This window comes from Urocampus carinirostris, chromosome 3 (assembly GCF_059441175.1).
Source record: "Urocampus carinirostris isolate Australia breed hairy pipefish chromosome 3, RoL_Ucar_1.0, whole genome shotgun sequence".
NCBI classification, from domain to species: domain Eukaryota; kingdom Metazoa; phylum Chordata; class Actinopteri; order Syngnathiformes; family Syngnathidae; genus Urocampus; species Urocampus carinirostris.
Window position 1 is genome coordinate 15767740 of NC_142351.1, and position 18338 is coordinate 15786077.

Below are 18338 nucleotides of genomic sequence, written 5' to 3' on the forward strand. Positions count from 1 at the left end.
ATTAGGACGCGCTCAGCCAATCATGGGAAATGGGCATTCCTGTTGTAGCGGCTTCATGACTTCAACATGCTCCTGGAATGTCAATGAGGCACGCTGGCGTTCAATTGGCACACTGAGTGCAAAAATTATGTTCATTTGGGGCTCGTAATTGGTATGAAATGAAAGCTCCTTGACGTCAATGTCACAGTCATGACTGTGAGGTCTTCATGTTGTTGCCTTGTTTTTAATAATCAAACAGAAGCACGGCCACAGAATACACAGTTCAGAGCATTGGAATCATTTTACAGCCATTGTTGATTCTGTTGTATGAGAAAGCCTCGTCCAGACAGCTTAGGGAACATGGAAATTACTCACATTCGCCATCTATTTAGTGCTTAATAATTGATAGGTTTATTCTGTTTTTAATATTGGACACCTGCAAAATATTGCATAAGAGTTCATTATTTTGACAATCATTGCCCACTGTTGTTCATCGTTTTGACAATTACGAACTCTTTAAATCCAGGGTTGGGTAGGGTTACTTTAACTGGATTACTTTCAATTACTTTTGGATTACTCCAATACCAAATATGCTAATAAAAGACAAAAGAAACTAAATATGAATAAAATGACTAAATTTTGTGCAGGCTTGGGGGGTAACGGAATACATGGAACGGCAAAAATGATGTTGGCAATCTGTTTGGATTTATTTTCATTTTGTTTCTGTCACATTTTATGTTAGTTTTGCTGGAGATCAATGAGATCAAAGCCAGGAGAGAAAGCTTACTAGGTGTTGTGAGTCATAATTTTATTCATATTTAGTTTCTTTTGTATTTTATTTGCATATTTGGTATTGGAGTAATCCAAAAGTAATTAATAGTAATCCAGGTAAAGTAACCCTACCCAACCCTGTTAAATCCTTGTCAACATCAGCCAATCATTGTTCTTTAAGTTCTCCGTGCAAATTTAAATGTTACTGATGTCTCCCACCTTTATTTGTAGTGCCTACTAAACTATAAACATTACTATTTTACTGCAATCCAGGGGAGGGCTTTTAGAACAGGTTGGAATTTCTTATATGAAGTTTGGACTTTCTCCCCTGTTCTCCTTGCTACGTCAAAATCCATTGTTAAATTGTTTCTTTAATTTGAGTGCTAAACGGTAAACTTATCAGTAAGGTAAGAGGTGAGCTGGTGCAAAATGTCTCACGAAAAAAAACTGTAGTCTAAGTTGGTTAGAAAAATATGTCATCTTTATTTAAAATGTAGAAATTTACCCTCTTCTGTGGGTTTGAAATTTAGTTAATAATATCCTAAAACAATTACCTGGCTGACACAGGTTTACATATCTTAATGTGCCTGTTTCGGGGATGTGCAAAATGTAAATGTCCAATGAAACTCAATGGCTAGGTTTTAATTGAGGCTAACCCCGAGAGTGCTGAATTGAGTAGGAATTACAGACAATTGAATTATATTCAGTGCAATTCTTAGACTCATTTTTTCTCTCTCTCTTGTATTCTCTCTTTTTCATGAAGTGTGACAGTGACACTACACTAGTCAACTAGCAGTACCCGTGCCAAGTAAAATACCCAAAATATCTGGACAGTTTTTCTATGATTTGATGCGGAAAGGTACTCTGGACTTATGCTCCTGAGCTATAATCACATCAAATAATTTAACATTTCACATTTCTTTTTCATTAAAAAAACGGGTAGTCTCTAACTGCAGTGAAAACCAATTACCGGTTTCCTTTCCAAAATACCACGGATGTTTGATACCTCCATTTTTCCAATTGATCCACTACCTAACTGGTCATCAATACAGATAATTTATCTCTCAAAGATGTATGATAGAAAAACAAAAAACCTTTAAACATCAACATATATATTGTCCTTAACATGTATTAGGTTACTGACAATATATCAGTCCTCTAATTTTTGGTTTCATTGTTGAGCACTTTATGCTAGTATTGGCCAACTTTACACGTACCAATGTTATAAAAGGCTGGTATTGGTATCATTACCAATACTTGGTGTCTGTGATTGCCTTTCCTGACTGAATTTTATAATTAAGGATTGTGTACGGACAGTAAATCTTTACAATAGTACTTGTATGGAATTTCATGTTACATATTGGCTTCTACATTGTGAATTTCTTTGAATTTCATGGATTTTTTACTTCACCTTTGCTGAAGAATAGTGATGAAACAGCTGCTAACTAAGTGGACCATGCTAGTAGCAACACCGACTAAGACATCATTGCTTACACTGCCAACCACACAGCGATTTTTTTTTAAATTTCTTGTTTTTCTTTTTGTCCAGAGAAATCGCTATGGAACAGATACATTCAACTGTGTTGACCCCCAATGTGTATATGCTGGGTTGAGTATTTATTCATTATTGCATATCCGCTTTTTGTTTATCACCTCAATTCTTTTTAATTCAAATGGAATAATTGAATTGGCATTCATAAATTTTACAAGGCTTTCCTTTTTTTACATTTCTCTTTGAATATAATGTGTAGAGTTGCAGGCAATAGTACGATGTTGTTAAATAGACTTGCGGAACCTCGTACTTTAAATATTCAACCTCAGGAAATGTCAACCTGCCACCAAGGTGGACTAATGAAGCATGTTTGAAAACAGAGACAGCCCTCAGCTAAGCCCTAGACTTTTGCGCTTATGATCCAGGCTGACCATTAGAATTACAACGGTGCTAGCCAGTGAACATCAAAATGACATTTAGAACAGAACAGAACAGAAGAACACCTGCTTCTATTGCTTCTGCTCCTCATTAAAGGAAAGTTTCCCAAAGAAAGAGCAGTCCTGTCCATTTGACCATGTCCCTGAGTCTTTTAATAAAAAGGAGGATCTATAGGAAGTCACCGGATGACACATTATGGAACCCTTTATGGTTATATTACAGTCCAACCAATTTATTTGCACCACATTTGCCAATGCTAAATCCCAGCTCCAAGATTCGGTACAAAAGTATTTTATGAGTTATCATTAGACCAAAAACAGACTCCAGCTGCAGAATGAAATACAACTTTGCATAAAAAAAACCTGTACTTCTAATCAAGAAAGTAATTAAAGTTTAATCACTGAGGACAACTTGATGGTCAGCACGACTGCATGCAGGGAAACACGGTGATTTAAACCAGCCAACGGCATTAACTGTGAAGGACTCGGCGGAGTCCCGTGAAGGTCTCATTTTCATTTAGATGACTGATTCCAATCTAGTGTATGCTGTTACATGATGATTGTGACACGAGAGGCTAATCTTGCTCAACATTATGCACATCTTTGTAAGCACGAGTGGGGATATTAACAAGTAAGTCACCAAACATGCTGCATGGTTGTGAGTGACGCGCAGTCGGGGATGCAGGTCAGGCAGCGCCTCACCTGTCATCATGGTAATATAACATTACAAATATATTAAATGGTTATATTTATTAAGTGTTCTTCATTTAACTTCACAAATTTTGGATTCTCTTTTTAAAAATTAGATTTCCACGTTATAATAGGAATAATGATAATAATACAATTAGTATGTAATGTGTTGCTATGATGGATGTCAACAGATGCAGATTGAGGCACGCAATTCTCTTGCCTCATTTCCAAGCGCGAAAGTGAGACCAAGAAATCTGATTTGCCAACACCTCAGCCCTAAATAGCAATAAAAAGCAAACAGCAAGTCAAGCTAGTCATTTTTCTCATTGTATGGAATCTCTTAACCTAGGTTTATCTACCTATTGTATATACATAATGCTTTCCTGCTCTGCTGATCAAATGATGAATAAGATGTGAGAGCATTTATATGAATATCTGACTGTGTGCCTTTCTAGACCTCACTTCACGTCACTGATGGTTGTAAAGGAGGACATTTAACTTGGAGGAGCCATGAATCAAACCTGCACACAGTTCATGCGAGAAAACCCTCCAATTTTTTTTTGTGCTTTAAAAAAATGAAATTAAATTTCTAAACTGCAGTTTGTATTTCCTTGTGTAGTCTCTGTGTGATATTAAAATTGGTTTGATGATCTGAAAACCTTTGTGATTAAGACGCAAAGAACACAGAAATCAAGCACAATACAGATATATATATATATATATATATATATATATAATTACATAGGGCTAAATTGACAGAAATGTTATGCTAATTTTCAATCAATATTATCCTTCTTTACAAAATATTAAATTATTTTACTTATTACTTATTGTATATTTTTTAACTAGATTAATAATAAAATAATTATCTTAGTAAAAATAAATTGTAATGTCCTTATTTTTTTTTAAAGAATGAGTCTTATCTTTCTTTACTGTAGAAATATTTTAAACCAGCATAAAATGAGAAAAATAAGACCTAAAATGAGTGTAAGGTTTAATTAGCATTTGTAAATGTAGCGACCAACTGTATTGCACAAAAACTGTATTGCCAACTTGCCAATGTCCTTTTAAATTTTGTCATTTTTTTTGTTTGTCTTGTTAACATCCTGTGATTTGAAACATCAACTACATTCAGTATTTATCTTCATTGATTAAAATTATAATATATCTGTCAACGTATACATTTTCCTAGAATTTTATACGTTTTTGTCCACAAACATTTTTATTTTTTTACGAATGAAATTTAAAAGTTCGTTCTCTTGTTCGACCGGTCTCTTCTTTCCCATTTTGACTGTAATCCAGATAGTCTTAGTCAGTGGTAGCAGATGACAACGTCATCTGAGATTGCTAAAATTGTTGCATTACTCTGGCAAATGTTATCCTCGATCAAGCATTTGGTAAGTACAAAAAACTTGATTACACATTTTTGTTTTTATTCTACATAATCTCTCTTGCTGTGAGTAAATAGGCGCCGCGTTGTGTTTGTCAGGTTTATTATCGCTTGATAAGCAGAAAGGATATCATTAATAAGAGGAGCAACTCGCTGACGTTGACAGGTATGTCATAAATTCCATGCAATTGTATTTCAGGGATATCTTTCTTCTACTGACTTTTGTCTCTGACGATCATTAACAATTTGGTATAACTGAGCTTAATTATGAGATTCATGGCATGGGCCATGAATGCTTGAGTAATAATTTCGTAAGTGATTGTTGTTTCCAAAAGGAAGTAAAACGATTTCTCACATGTACTTTATTGGGGGAATCACAAACAAGTTTTTGCATATTTACTGTATGTAAATATTCAGCCACTAATGACTCGTTTTCTCTAGCAACACGAAACTCAAGCAACTAGCCCTGCGTGATAGCCCTGCAATGATTAGTCGAAGTTGTTGTCAAATATGGATCGTGAATTCCATTGTCATTTATTTCTTTTGTCAACGATTGTCACAAGACACATTTTTCCATTAGAGAGGCATCTCTACATAGGTAAAATCTCTGCTGAGAGTCACGCATGCTTAATAGCCAGTAGCATCTCTGGAGCGTTGACATAAACATACAGAAATCACGGCGTCAAAATCAACTATCCGTTTGGGAGCATTTAGCCTGCAGATCAAAATTAGTGTACACATGATCAAAATTTAGAGAACAAAAATGACTTTGGAAAACAAATTCTGAAGGTTACGACAGTCAGCAATTAGTAAGAAGTGTTCAGACATTTGCAGCCACAGAATAGCACTAGTCTCTCACACTGCTCTGGTGTGATTTTGGTCCATTCATCCTCCAGCCTCCTCCAAAGTTCGGTGATTGTAGTAGGTTTCTTGACCATAACTCTACCACAAATTATTTTTCAAAGGTTTTCTATTCGTTTGAGATGAGTACTATGGGCAGGCCATGCCATTAATCCAATGTTTTCACTTTCAATTACATTCTTTACCTATTTTGCTGTGTGACAGGAGCATTGTCCTGCACCAAAACTGCAGGTTGCATGGGCAATGAACACAAGTAAGAAACCATGTGCCGTTGAAGAAGGTTCTTAAATTGGCCATGTAGCTGTACAAGTGGCCCAACTCCTGCTGTAAAAACCGTACCCTAAACCATTATACTTCCTCCTTAACCTTTTACACACTTTGGGTTTAGTCTTTCTCCAATGTGTCGCTGAACATAATGCATCTCATCAGACCCAAATTAATTAAATTTGCTTTCATCGGTAAGGGGAATGTAGTTTTTCTCTGTCCACACATCAAACCGGAGTCTAGCTTTTAGTTGTTTTTTTTTTTTGCCATTAGCTCAGGAGGTGGAGCGCTCGTCTGGGGATCAAGAAATCGCAGGTTCGAATCCCGGCTCCTTAGTGTTACATGTGGAAGTGTCCTTGGGTAAGACAATGAACCTCTTAAGCCCCCAATAAGCAGGTTGGCGCCTTGCATGGCTGCACGGCCGCTATTGGTGTGTGATTGTGTGTAAATGGGTAAATGTGAAGCACATTGTAAAGCGCTCTGGGAAGTCTTTATTGACTTGAAAAGCGCGATATAAAAATGCAGATCATGAGAGGTTTGGTCACTGCAGTGTAGGCGAGACTCTGTATGGCGAGACAGATCCTACCATATTCAGCACTGAACTTTCGAGCAATTCCAGCTACATTGTGGAAACTATTACCCATTCACATCCTTCACAGTGACCTCCCTTCCATTTGTCTTCCATGGACAAGCAGCCTTATTGGGCGACTTAAATGAGTTTGTAGTTTTTAAAGATATTTTTGAAATCACAGATTTAGAACAATCAAATTGTCTTGCTATGGCTGATGGGGTCATCCCTTTCATTTCCATCTGGACAACCTGCTGCCGGAAGCTTTCAGTCACTTTAGAACAGCCCACAATCTTGCAAAGTCAGCGAAACTGGCAGTTAGAATGCCAGTTAAATAAGGGTTGACAAATTATCAAAGAAGTAAGCGCCATGTTCTAAATCAGCACTAATAAGTGGGAGGCACCAGAAAGTGTTCTCTAATTTTGATCAATGCATTTTAGGCAAAATACAAACATCTGATCCATTTTGTGAAAAAGTGTTGTCGTAGCATGGTATATAAGCAACAAAATGTCCTTAAGGTGTTGAGCAGTGGAGATTGCATTCTTTCGGAATTACTCAACTGTAAATTGTTCTCTAATTTTTATCTCTGGATAAAGATGACTCGCTTCGGTAAAAATTCAAGTAACGTTCAAGCCAATACGGTTTTGATGACATGATTGTACATTTTATACGCGTACATTCCTCTAAAATAGTAAATTTTACCAGACTGTGACTAAAAACTGTATTTGAAATTAAATGCATGCAGTCCAAAGAACAAACGTCATTTTTTTTAAAAACCGTTAAATCTCAAACTGTTGGGTTTTAAGTATTTTTGTTACATACTTGACCACTGAATGTACTTCACAAAAAGGACGTCGTATTTCTTTTATTTACAGTTCAACTGCTGCTTATGTGCCTCTTTTTAGTTCCCGGAATAAAAATTGTTTACTTGACATTAATTTATTATTTATTTTACAGTCCCTAAAAAGGACAGAGGTTTATTTCTGAATGTATGTCTCTGCTGACTGAACACTGTGCCTAATTAGTTTTCAGATGCTTTGTTATAGTGGATTATTTTATCAGAGTATGTTCAATGTTGTATCCATTTGCTTGTCTACTAATCTTTGCCAGATAATTAAAGCAACTCCATGCTAAATTCAGGGGGAAAAAAATTCTATTTAACTAATTGTTTCAACAGTCGGTGAATAGTCATCTATTAAATTAGCCGTTAGTTGCAGCCCTAATGCGAAAAAACAAAATACATAAATAAAACCTCATGAGGTGTCATTTCATCCTTCAGTCTTTCTCACTTACACATCCATCCCACCACACTGCCCCTCCCTGGGAAAAACGATGTTTACCAAGAGGGAATGTAAGAGGACAGAGCAAGGTCTGGATGCCATACGTGACTCAGCACTGGCACTACGTACAGTGGACGTCTTTCATCTCCAAGAGCCCTGGCTGAGAGCCATGCCAGAAATACGCTACTCACATGTCATACAGCCGGTATCCGATGGCAGAGCCTGGTCTGCTGGGGTGAGGGGCAGGGTCCCTCATTCGTCGGGGGTCCGTGCTGCTTACCACGGCGCGCCATACACTTGGCTTGTCCATCGTCTGCAAGCGAGCTGCTCAGAAAAAACTCGACTGTAAGACGGCGTGCGCACACGGGCGGGCTGGCGCTCGCTCACGTTCGCTGCCTCTCACCGCTATGGTCACAAACACAGCCTGCCAGGGAGCAGTTCTCGTGATGTAACGAGGAGCGTCCAAGATCCGGATTTCCAGGGGTGGGTTATTCAGTGATGCTGGCGTCAGAGGGGCGTGTCCTAGATCATCATGGCCTGATGAGAGTGATGCTTGAAAACACGTTATGTCAAGCTGGACAGACTGCATTGGGTGGCAGGGTCTTCAAAACCTGTTTGGAGAAATCTAGGACGTTGCATCTCCTCTGCACGGATCAGCAAAGACCCCTACTCCACCCTTTTACATCCTCCTGGTAGTACAGTCCTCTTCAAGGCCGCTTGATTGGTTCCGTGGTATCCATAGAAACAGGAGGATGTGTCAGAGGTAGGGCTCATTATCATGCCTTTGCTCTCCTCGCCATCCCATTTTGTCTTTGCTCCGCTCGCTGTACTCTTTTCTTATTTGCTATTTATCATCTCCTCGCAGACTGCGCGTTCCCTCTGCAACCGTGGCGGCTCACTAATCAATGCGCCTCTCCAGAGTGTATTTCAAAACAGACACAGCTGTCAAAACATTCAGGACAGATGTGAAGATGCCAGTACAGGTTGAAACTCCACATTAGTATCTTATCCTTTAAAGTAAAGCAAAAAATCTGTAGGTTTAGACAGCACTTTATTTCCAGGCAGATCATGTACACTGTGTACTTTTAGGACCAGCATGGCAGGCAGAAAAACCTCTGATGCACTTATAAAACGATTCCAAAAGAACGGATGCATATCAGCATGGGCAGCTTGGTACTCCCTCTTCTCCGTCATCAGTGTCATTGAAAGATAATACCAAGACAACAACTCTAATTGTCAGAGCTCGCCTGTTTTCTTAATGAACGGTGTAGTGGCTAATTGCTCACGTACGTCATCGTGCCGCAATTAAACTGCTTGTGTTCCGTCTAATTATCAAGGAAGAGTGTTGAACCCTCCAGCTCCGAATCGATGAGTTGCGTGTGCTCAGCTCAACGCAACTGCATACGCGTGTCGTCTAAATTGCATATATTTCAGAGCCGTTTGTTACGAATGAAAAGCCAAGCAGACAACCTGACTGACAAAACTGTTAACTATCTCTGCTCGTCTCTGAGCGAATCACCCAGCAAATACCTTGATAGTAATGAGCCCTATGAATGTAGTGGAAGTTCCTATCTACACTGGTATAAAATACATATATTTTGACACGTCACCATGTGATAAGAACATTTTTTGTCAAGTCACATTTAATTGAAACAGCCCTTAATCAAAAAAGGTATCAAAGCGCCGCTCAGGCAAACATTACTACATCCTCTCATCTGAAAACTAAACAAGGGCAATGAAAAACTAAAAAACGTCAGGATGAGGAAAATTAAGAAACCTTGAGAAGGGGTCGCACAAGAGTTAAACCCCTCCCAGGATGACCAGGATGCAATGGATGTTCAATCAATAAACAATACAGTTAAAATGAACATAAAATTTCAGTAATAATAGAAATAATGCAAAAATTGCAATTGACAGCAACAAAAACTAGTGATGGTCCTAAATAACCCTCATGTCCTGCATGTTTTGGAGGTTCCTCCCTTTCATCTCTAGCAGGAGTATTTAAACAATCTTGATAATTGGAATTACCTGGAGCTAAGAAACACCAAAACTATGCATGAAATGTAGCCCCCAAGGACTGTGTTTGCCCACATTTGTTCTAGATGATGTTCTAGATTATTGTCCAGATAGCTAACTGTTAGAATACGGGCCTCGAAGGCGCTCAGTTTTGTTTGGTCTTAGTTAGCCCAATTAGCAGTCCGCTAAGTAGCCTGCCATGCTCATTGTTTTTTTCCTGGATGGATCAGTGTTTGTTGCCGTGGTACTTTTTTCTTGTGGGCTTCTGGTTATCCTGGATGCTTACTACATGTTTTCAGTCAGGCAGTTTCTGTTTTCTCTCCCAATATGTCCCGGTTCATCCTTTATAGCATCCCTCTAAAATGCTGTGCTCATTTTGTACATTTACGGCTGGGTTCATGGTTGCAGCCATGATAGTTTTTTTTTTTTATTGTTGGCTCCCGGTTATGCTGGCTGCCTACTGCATGCTTTTGGTCGGCCAGCCTCCCGTTTTTCTGCTGATCGGTACCAAGTAGTCCTTTTTAGCAGTTGGCTAGCCTGAACAGATTTAACATTTCTATATAAATTTATCATCGCTGTTCTGGCCACCACATTAGGCTTAAGGAAGGGGCCGGGGATTGTAGGTTGAAAATGTCTATGTCTGTCGAAAGGAAACAAAAATATTCGACAATTTGTGTAAAAGGGACAGTGTGTATTAGTTAATGCCCCGTAGTGGTTAAAAAAAAAAAAAAAAAAAAAAGCAATTCATTTAAAAAAAAAATGATTCAACTAAAAAGCAAAAAACACATGAACTATCATTTAAACAGTGCTTTTTTAAATACTTCTAAATTGAGAATGTTTACTTATTTTACATAACATGAGTCTTACCCAAAGGCATTTTTCATGATTGTCTGCCATTTTGCAACTACAAATACCCTTAAAAGCAATAATCATATGAAAGGCTGGGCAAAAAAATGAAAAAGAAAGATGCAGTTTAAGTCTCCATAGTATTTCTCCTTGTGCTTATAGCACTGGTTTCCGGTAGCATTACACCATATAGCGACATCTAGTGGTCAGACAATACACAGTGTCCCTTTAACAATTAAGAAATCAGAACAATGGCCTTCTCATAATGAGACTATAAAGTCACAGCAGTGTCTGGAATGGATATTTATTCATGTTGGCCATTAGAGCTGTTCAAAATGTCAAGTATATCCCACAACATGTGTCCGTCTGTCTGGATCCCTTAACCACTAGGGACACCATCTTGTGTGGTGTGTCTTGGGCAAGTACAGCCCGGTGGCACCCATCCCTCTCCAGGCACATGTTTTCACCCGGTCTTGAACCAGGGACCTTTTGTGTGTTAAGAATGTGCTAACCACTGTACTAAGGAAACACAGGATTTTAACTCTGAAATGACAAAACACCATTCTTTAAAAGCTCCACGGTTGGGATAAAATGATTTCCACTGTATTATTTTAAGACTACCCTGAAAGTTATATATATTTTGAAAACACAAGCACGGCTACAAAACTAAAACAGCAGCTCAGCTAGTGGCGCAGCTCTCAGTGCACAAGATAATTGATTAAGCGATTCTTCACAATTGTGGCCATTGTGTGGAATAATGTCTGGTAGCGAAAAAAAAAAGTGGAGTGGAGTCGAAGGTGTGACAGCCAAAAGCGAAGAGAATCCAATATTGTTGTTGTTCCGGAATACCGGCAGCACCCATACAGTTCTCGACCATATTACGCCAGCTACAATTCTGAAGTAAAGACAAGACACCAGTGGTGGACTGTCAGGGCCCGCAAGGCCTTCTCTGCTGGCCTAAATATCTAAATCATGTGATGTTATTATATTTTGTCCATGCATACTTATTAAATAATTCCAATTCAGCTATTGCTTTTTGCCACGGTCAATAATCTTCCCGGAGGCCTTTAAAAAGACTTCTGAAGATTCAGCCAATCAGACTCCGAGTTGGCATCTTAGCGCCTGCTAGCGGTCCATGGGAAATATCTCCGATTTTAAAAATTAGGATTGGCTAGGGGGCGATAATGGAAGATTTATAACGAAAACGTGAAGATAAATGCTTCTGCTTCTGTCGAACGGACACTTTCAGCCTTAAATTGAATAAAAACCCATGCAAGAAATATGACAAGACAGGCTCAACTTTCGGCATTAGCTTCTATGGCAATAGAAAAGATCAGCTTGATGGAACAGAAACACATGGAATCTGTGCGACAGAGTAGTTTAAATCTTCGTGAGGAAAAACGAGGATGGATTGTCCGCACAAATAAATAGGATTTTTGGTGAGTGAAATGTGGCTATATTTCCAAATAATAATGCAACTTTATGAGGTTATAATCAATGATTTTTAAAAGTAAATATCTTATAACCATAAAATATTTATCGAGGGTTGGATTGATTGAGCCTACTCAAGGTTTGGGTGTGAAATGCACGGCCCGCCACTGCAAGACACAATGGAGAACCAATCCTGCCATATGTCAAGTCAATTCATGTTTATTTGTATAGCCCTTAATATGTAGAAATACATGTATCAATAAATAAATACAGACAATTACATGCCATATAAATAAATTAAATCCATAAATAAATCACAAAATAAATATAATGTATTCATTTATTTATGTATTTTGTCATTTATTTTGTCTTTTTTTTTTTTACATCTGTATGAATTTATTTATGTATTTATTTTGTCCAGCATTTTGTTGTTTATTTTGTCTCTTTTTGTCCAATGAGATGGTGGCCCAGTTGCTTTTGCTTTTCACCAATTGGTTGATCAGTGATGAAGAAAGGTTGATTGGTGCTCTCGTCATCAACCAATGGGTAAGAAGCTCAGCTAGTTGCCGACAACTTTTTCAAGAAAGAAAAAAAAAAAAATCTTTCGTTCTTATTTTTTAATTTTTTTCAAATCAAATGTTTGCTTTATTCCGATTTCGAAATCTTTGTTCGGTTTGGAAATTTCGGTTCGTTTGGCAATTTGCATACTTGGCAGCTAATCAGAAGCCTGCATCGAATAACTTCGTGCTTCCGGACTTTCCCGAGCGTTATAAGGTCTCACATTTGCATATCATTTTCCAAAGTAGAAGCACAGAAAACACAAGAAAAATGGATAAGTGGTTAGGAATCAAGCCAAAACCTCAGCCCCAGAAGAAAAAATCGAAAGAAGCTAACAAAATTGATGGCGCTACAAAACGTAAATGTACATTAAAAGCCTCGTGGAAAGAGGAGTTCTTAGCAGACGACGCAACACAAACTTTGCATGAATGAAGATGACTAAATACAGGTCATATACATGCAATAAATGTTATAAGTAGATTTATAATAAACTTGATTTTAAAGTGTTGTTCTGTTATATATTCTGATTATCAATCCTTAATACTTTGGAACAATGCTTTTTTATTTTATTTTTACGATTAGTCGTCTTATTATTTTTAAAGTTGTGAAAAATGGGTCCGGTAACTTTTTGGGTTTCATGAGTTTCAGACAATGCACTGTGGTATAGTTCATACCCACAACGGCAAAAAGTCAGATTAGCAATGGGGATGAATCCCAAACGTTCAAGTACCGTGATTTCCGCACTATAAGGCGCACCTAAAAGTCTTAATTTTTTTCAAAAGCTGACCATGCGCCTTATAATACAGTGCGCCTTATATATGGCTCAATATTAAATTGCAAGGTCTCGCAACTTACGCAACAGCCGCCGACTCTATTTTCCCCCGAACGTGGAGTAGTCCGCGGTGTATGCTGGGATTTATATACCGGCGTTTCATTCGCTAACCAATGTGTCAATCATCATATGAAACGAACGCTATTGGCTAAAGTTATTCGGAGCCTCGGATAGGCTAGAGGGCCGAAACAAACCCTGCAATTGGCCGAAAAAGATGTGTCAATCATCCGTTAAATCGATCGCTATTGGCTGAAATTATTCGGAGCCTCGGATTGGCTAGAGGGCCAAAACAAACCCTGCAATTGGCCGAAAAAGATGTGTCAATCATCCGTTAAATCGATCGCTATTGGCTAAAGTTATTCGGAGCCTCGGATAGGCTAGAGGGCCGAAACAAACCCTGCAATTGGCCTAAAAAGATGACTGAATAGCAAGCTTGTTAAACTATGCCATAAAGAAACATGTTTCATTAGTCTGTATTTGTAAATATTTTACTCTCCTGGATTTACTACACTCACGGTTGTAAGAAGACCATGATTGCGTATCATTATTGAACGTGAGAACCTAGGTGAGCTATGCGGCTTTATATTTTCCCGTTATCTTGTTTTAGAACGATCTTGATGTTGCTGTGATGAGTTGAGTGAATTAAACTCAATTCCAAGTGTTTATTGTCATATGCACAGTAAAGTTGCGAGCGAAAAAGAAAATAGAAACTAAGGAATGGTTGGCATTTCTTGAATCCCAAGACTTTAACCTTCCGAATGATGTTTGAAATGATGCATTTGAGTGACATCGTACGGACACCGCATCCGCACGTGTCTACGACACGTATTTGCTTCTTTGCAAGCTTCGGGAATGTTAAGGGGGTAATCAGTTTGACTGAATCATCTGACTGTTTTGTCGACGTTCCCATTGTAGCGCCTTATAATCCGGTGCGCCTTATCTATGGAAGATATAGGACCAAAAACTATTTTTTGGGGGTGCGCCCTATAGTGCAGAAAATACGGTATTTTTAAACTATATACTTGTGGGTTTCTATTTATTATACCTTTATTTCTACAAATGGCCGGGTCGATCCTCCGTAAGACAAGTTTCTCTTCGGAATCATCACAATTTTCCAGTTATCTATGTCCTTTGGTTGCTTATCACTAGAGGTTTTATTCATCGACTTTCTCAGAGATGTCCTCGTGGGATAAAAGCCATGCTGACCAATTTAAATCTAAGAACTGTTCATTCCCTAGATAACATGGGATTCTCCAAATTACAGGCAAACATGCACTGTGTTGTTGTTTTTCTGCCAAAACACTGCACAAACCTGTCCACCCAGGTGGTGTGTTTGTCCAGAGTAGGATTTTGCCAGGGGGGGAGCGCTCGCTCACAGCAGGGTGAGCTCGATGAGCTAGCAGTCCGGGCACACGCAATAGAGCGCTAAACTAAGATTCTATTTCGAATCAGCAAAGAGCCATACATTCATGGTTTAATTTCAACGCAATAACACAAGCTCCAAGGCATCCACTGGTACGGAACACACTTGCACGGTTCAATTCTTCATCACATTTTCTACCCCCCTCTCACACCTTGTCATACAGTGCCGTTAGGTGACCTTTTTAGAACAATATTGTGTATATCGATCTCATTTGCAGCATTCTTACCCTGCCGTGTAATCATACGTTTGTCTCAAAATGGCTGCATAATAAATCATAGCAGTCTAGCTACATCACCGTGCATTTCATCAACTGTACACGCCTAATATTCCACAAGGACAATTCAGACATTAAAACCTGATTTTCCGACATTGGTTTCATTTAAAGGAGGTTTACGGAATTTGGCTTGTGTCATCATTGCATCCCATGTCGCTCGCGTTCATGATGCACGAGCAAGAAACAAACCCTGTGACAGTGACATGTAGACAGTGTAGAGCAAATAAGCCCAGCACAGAATTGACTCCCACATTTTTTGTTTTAAGTACCGTGTTTTCCGCACTATAAGGCGGACCTAAAAGCCTTTATTTTTATCAAAAACTGACCATGCGCCTTATAATACAGTGCGCCTTATAAATGGATCAATATTAAGTCGCAAAATCTCGCAACAAAGGCAAGCAGCCGCCGACAAGATATTTCCTCGTAGGCGATGTGGTCCGCGGTGTATGCTGGGATACATATGCTGGCGTTTCGTTTCCCAGCCAATGTGTCAATCATCATTTGAATCGATCACTATTGGCTAAAGATATTCGGAGGTAAAGGGGGCGGATCTTTTTTATCATTTACAGGCTCGCATAGGCTAAAGGGGCAAAACAAAGCCTGCAATTGGCCGAAAAAGATGAATGTGAATAGCAATTTTGGTTGTCTACGGCATAGAGCAAACATGTTTTACCATTCTGTATTTGTAAATAGTTTACTCTCCTGGATTTACTATACTCACGGATATAAGAGGACCATGGTTGCACATTATTATTGAACGCAACGACTTCGGTGAGCTACTCCGGCTATATATTTTCCCAGTATCTTGTTTCAGAGTGATCTTGATTTTTCTGTGATGGGTCTTTTTTTAAATTAAACTCAATTCCAAGTGTTTATTGTCATGTGCACGGTAAAGTTGCGAGCGAAAAAGAAAATAGAAACTAAGGAATGGTTGGCATTTCTTGAATCCCAAGACTTTAACCTTCCGAATGATATTTGGAACGATGCATGAGTGACATCGTACCGACACCGCATCCGTACGTGTCTACGACACGTATTTGCTTCTTTGCAGGCTTTCAGAATGTTAAGGGGGTAATAAGTTTGACTGAACTATCTGACTGTTTTGTCGACGTTCCCATTGTAGCGCCTTATAATCCGGTGCGCCTTATGTATGGAAGATATAGGACCAAAAACTATTTTTTGGGGGTGCGCCCTATAACCCGATGCGCCCTATAGTGCGGAAAATACGGTAACTCAGAACTTTGGAATGGATAGAACGACTGCGACCCTTTTGGACAGTTCCCAGTTGTACTAATTCACCATGAACCACAATGAAATCTGATAACATGATCTTTTGAATGTAATTAAAACATACAAGGCAATGTATTGATAAAATGACGTTCCAACCGTGTCGATTGGAGGGACATTCTCAAGTATAGAACATTACAGAAAATTCTAATTTCTTTGTTTTTCTAACAAGTTTAACAATTTCAAACACCGTCACCCGATATAGATATCTAAGACCTCGCCCATAAAGGCATGATCTGGTCAAGCGTCTCTGGTCCAACAAAAATGGAGCTGATCGATAGCTCGCTCTCTTTTCTGCTACCTAGCTGGCTGACTGACTCAGGTGTATCAGTTAAGTATTCGCTTGCAACTTCTCAAGGTTACACAATAAATATGAAGACTTCACCACTCCCGCAGGTTGGTCAACACGTTTTCTTCAATTTTTTATTTTAATGTTGGGATTGTTTACTTATTTGGCGATTATTAAGCAGTTTTATGGAGTCGGCTTCAATGTAAATATTTAGTTCGGACTATTATATGAATCCTGATTTTGTTTATGGGTATGTATGCGTGTGCGTGTATAGGTTCCAAAACGGCTGATCTGTTCTCATGAAAATGTACACAGTAGTATTTTAGGTCTCTGGGAGTCTCTTTAGCTAGGTTTTGTGTCAAGGCACCCCCAATAAATATCAACAAAATCAAACACCTTCTTTCGTTTACAAGCTACTCTGGAGCTGCATGCGGTCATACTGCGCTTTGGCACTCTCTAGTGGCTCCTTAGCGCTTTTTCAACAAACCATGGCCCCAACAACCTCGCTCAAGTAGAATGCCTGGCAATGCCAAGTAATTAATGACTTTTTTTAGTAACGAGTAGTAGCTAACATAAAAATGCCGTCTTCATGCCATGCCGTGCCGTGTGTGGCCACAAATCTCATCTGCAGTTCACACTTTAAAGTGCTTTAGAATCTATCTTCTTTTGGACCATGGCCAACCCAATTGCCCAAACAAGTTAGGCACCTCCGCACCTAAGTTGGTCATGCTTTCGTCCCTCCAGATGAAATGGGACACCAGAAAGCGGCCATGTCACTCGGGTCAGGGTGACACAACACACTCTTTTGTTCAACAGCAGGGCCCGACAGCTTTCACTGGTTTACCCCTGTCGCATCATACGGGTGCCCAGCCCATCCTTAAGAACGCGTCCACAATCCTGCTTTAGAATCTACCATGTTAAACTAGACATCTGGTCTGGAAAATACATGCACGATTATTTTACCTACAAAAGGCTTAGATTTTGCTTAAGCTAACCATCGGGCACCGTGTGATGTCACGACTGTTTACCAACATGAAACTAGTTTACAGTTTGCATTGCTTGGCAGCAACCAAAACAAAAGCGCAATTTCATCCCTCTCCAGTTGCACGCTGGCTAATGAAGGGAACATTGTTGCTGGCAGCTGCTACAACCTCCCTAAGGCATAATTTCTCTCACCACGACAATAGCATTAAGTAGTAATTAGGGATGTAACGATACATTTCCAAACGTCACATCTCGATGAATATTGTAATTGGATCCTAAGGATCAATGGGATGATTGGAGATCATTGGCTGTGTGGAATTATCACTAAAATTGCCACAGCCAAGCGATTTGGTTTTCCTGCATGGAATGCCCAAAGGACGGACAACTGACTGGATTAGTTTCACCTTTGATCTGCAAATTTGACCAACTCTGGTGTGATCAACTTAGTAATGACCCTTTGCATGCTAATGTGAAGAAAATAATGTTTGGAGGGGGACAAGTGAATGTTTATCTATAATTTAATGTTTATCAATGTGTAGTTTGGTTTAAGCAGTTTAAATTTATATATATATATATATATATATATATATATATATATATATATATATATAAAAGAAATGTATTTATTTATTCATTTTTACACAAAAGGATAACCACTAACCAAAA

At 38.8% G+C, this 18338-nt stretch overlaps 1 protein-coding gene across 3 annotated transcripts in view; it reads right to left on the minus strand.

The window, feature by feature from the left end:
• The window catches only part of LOC148368920 (IQ motif and SEC7 domain-containing protein 1-like), a 222316-nt gene that overhangs the window by 100119 nt on the left and 103859 nt on the right, over window positions 1-18338 (minus strand). Inside the window, exon 1 of one of the 3 annotated variants that reach the window (XM_088330831.1) lies at window positions 7924-8170. The exons of the other annotated variants lie outside the window; for them this stretch is intronic. Within the exon in view, the coding sequence (XP_088186957.1) occupies window positions 7924-8042 (119 nt within the window). The 5' untranslated portion in view covers window positions 8043-8170. Of the gene's footprint in view, window positions 1-7923; window positions 8171-18338 lie in introns of those variants that run through there. 3 annotated transcript variants of the gene reach the window in all.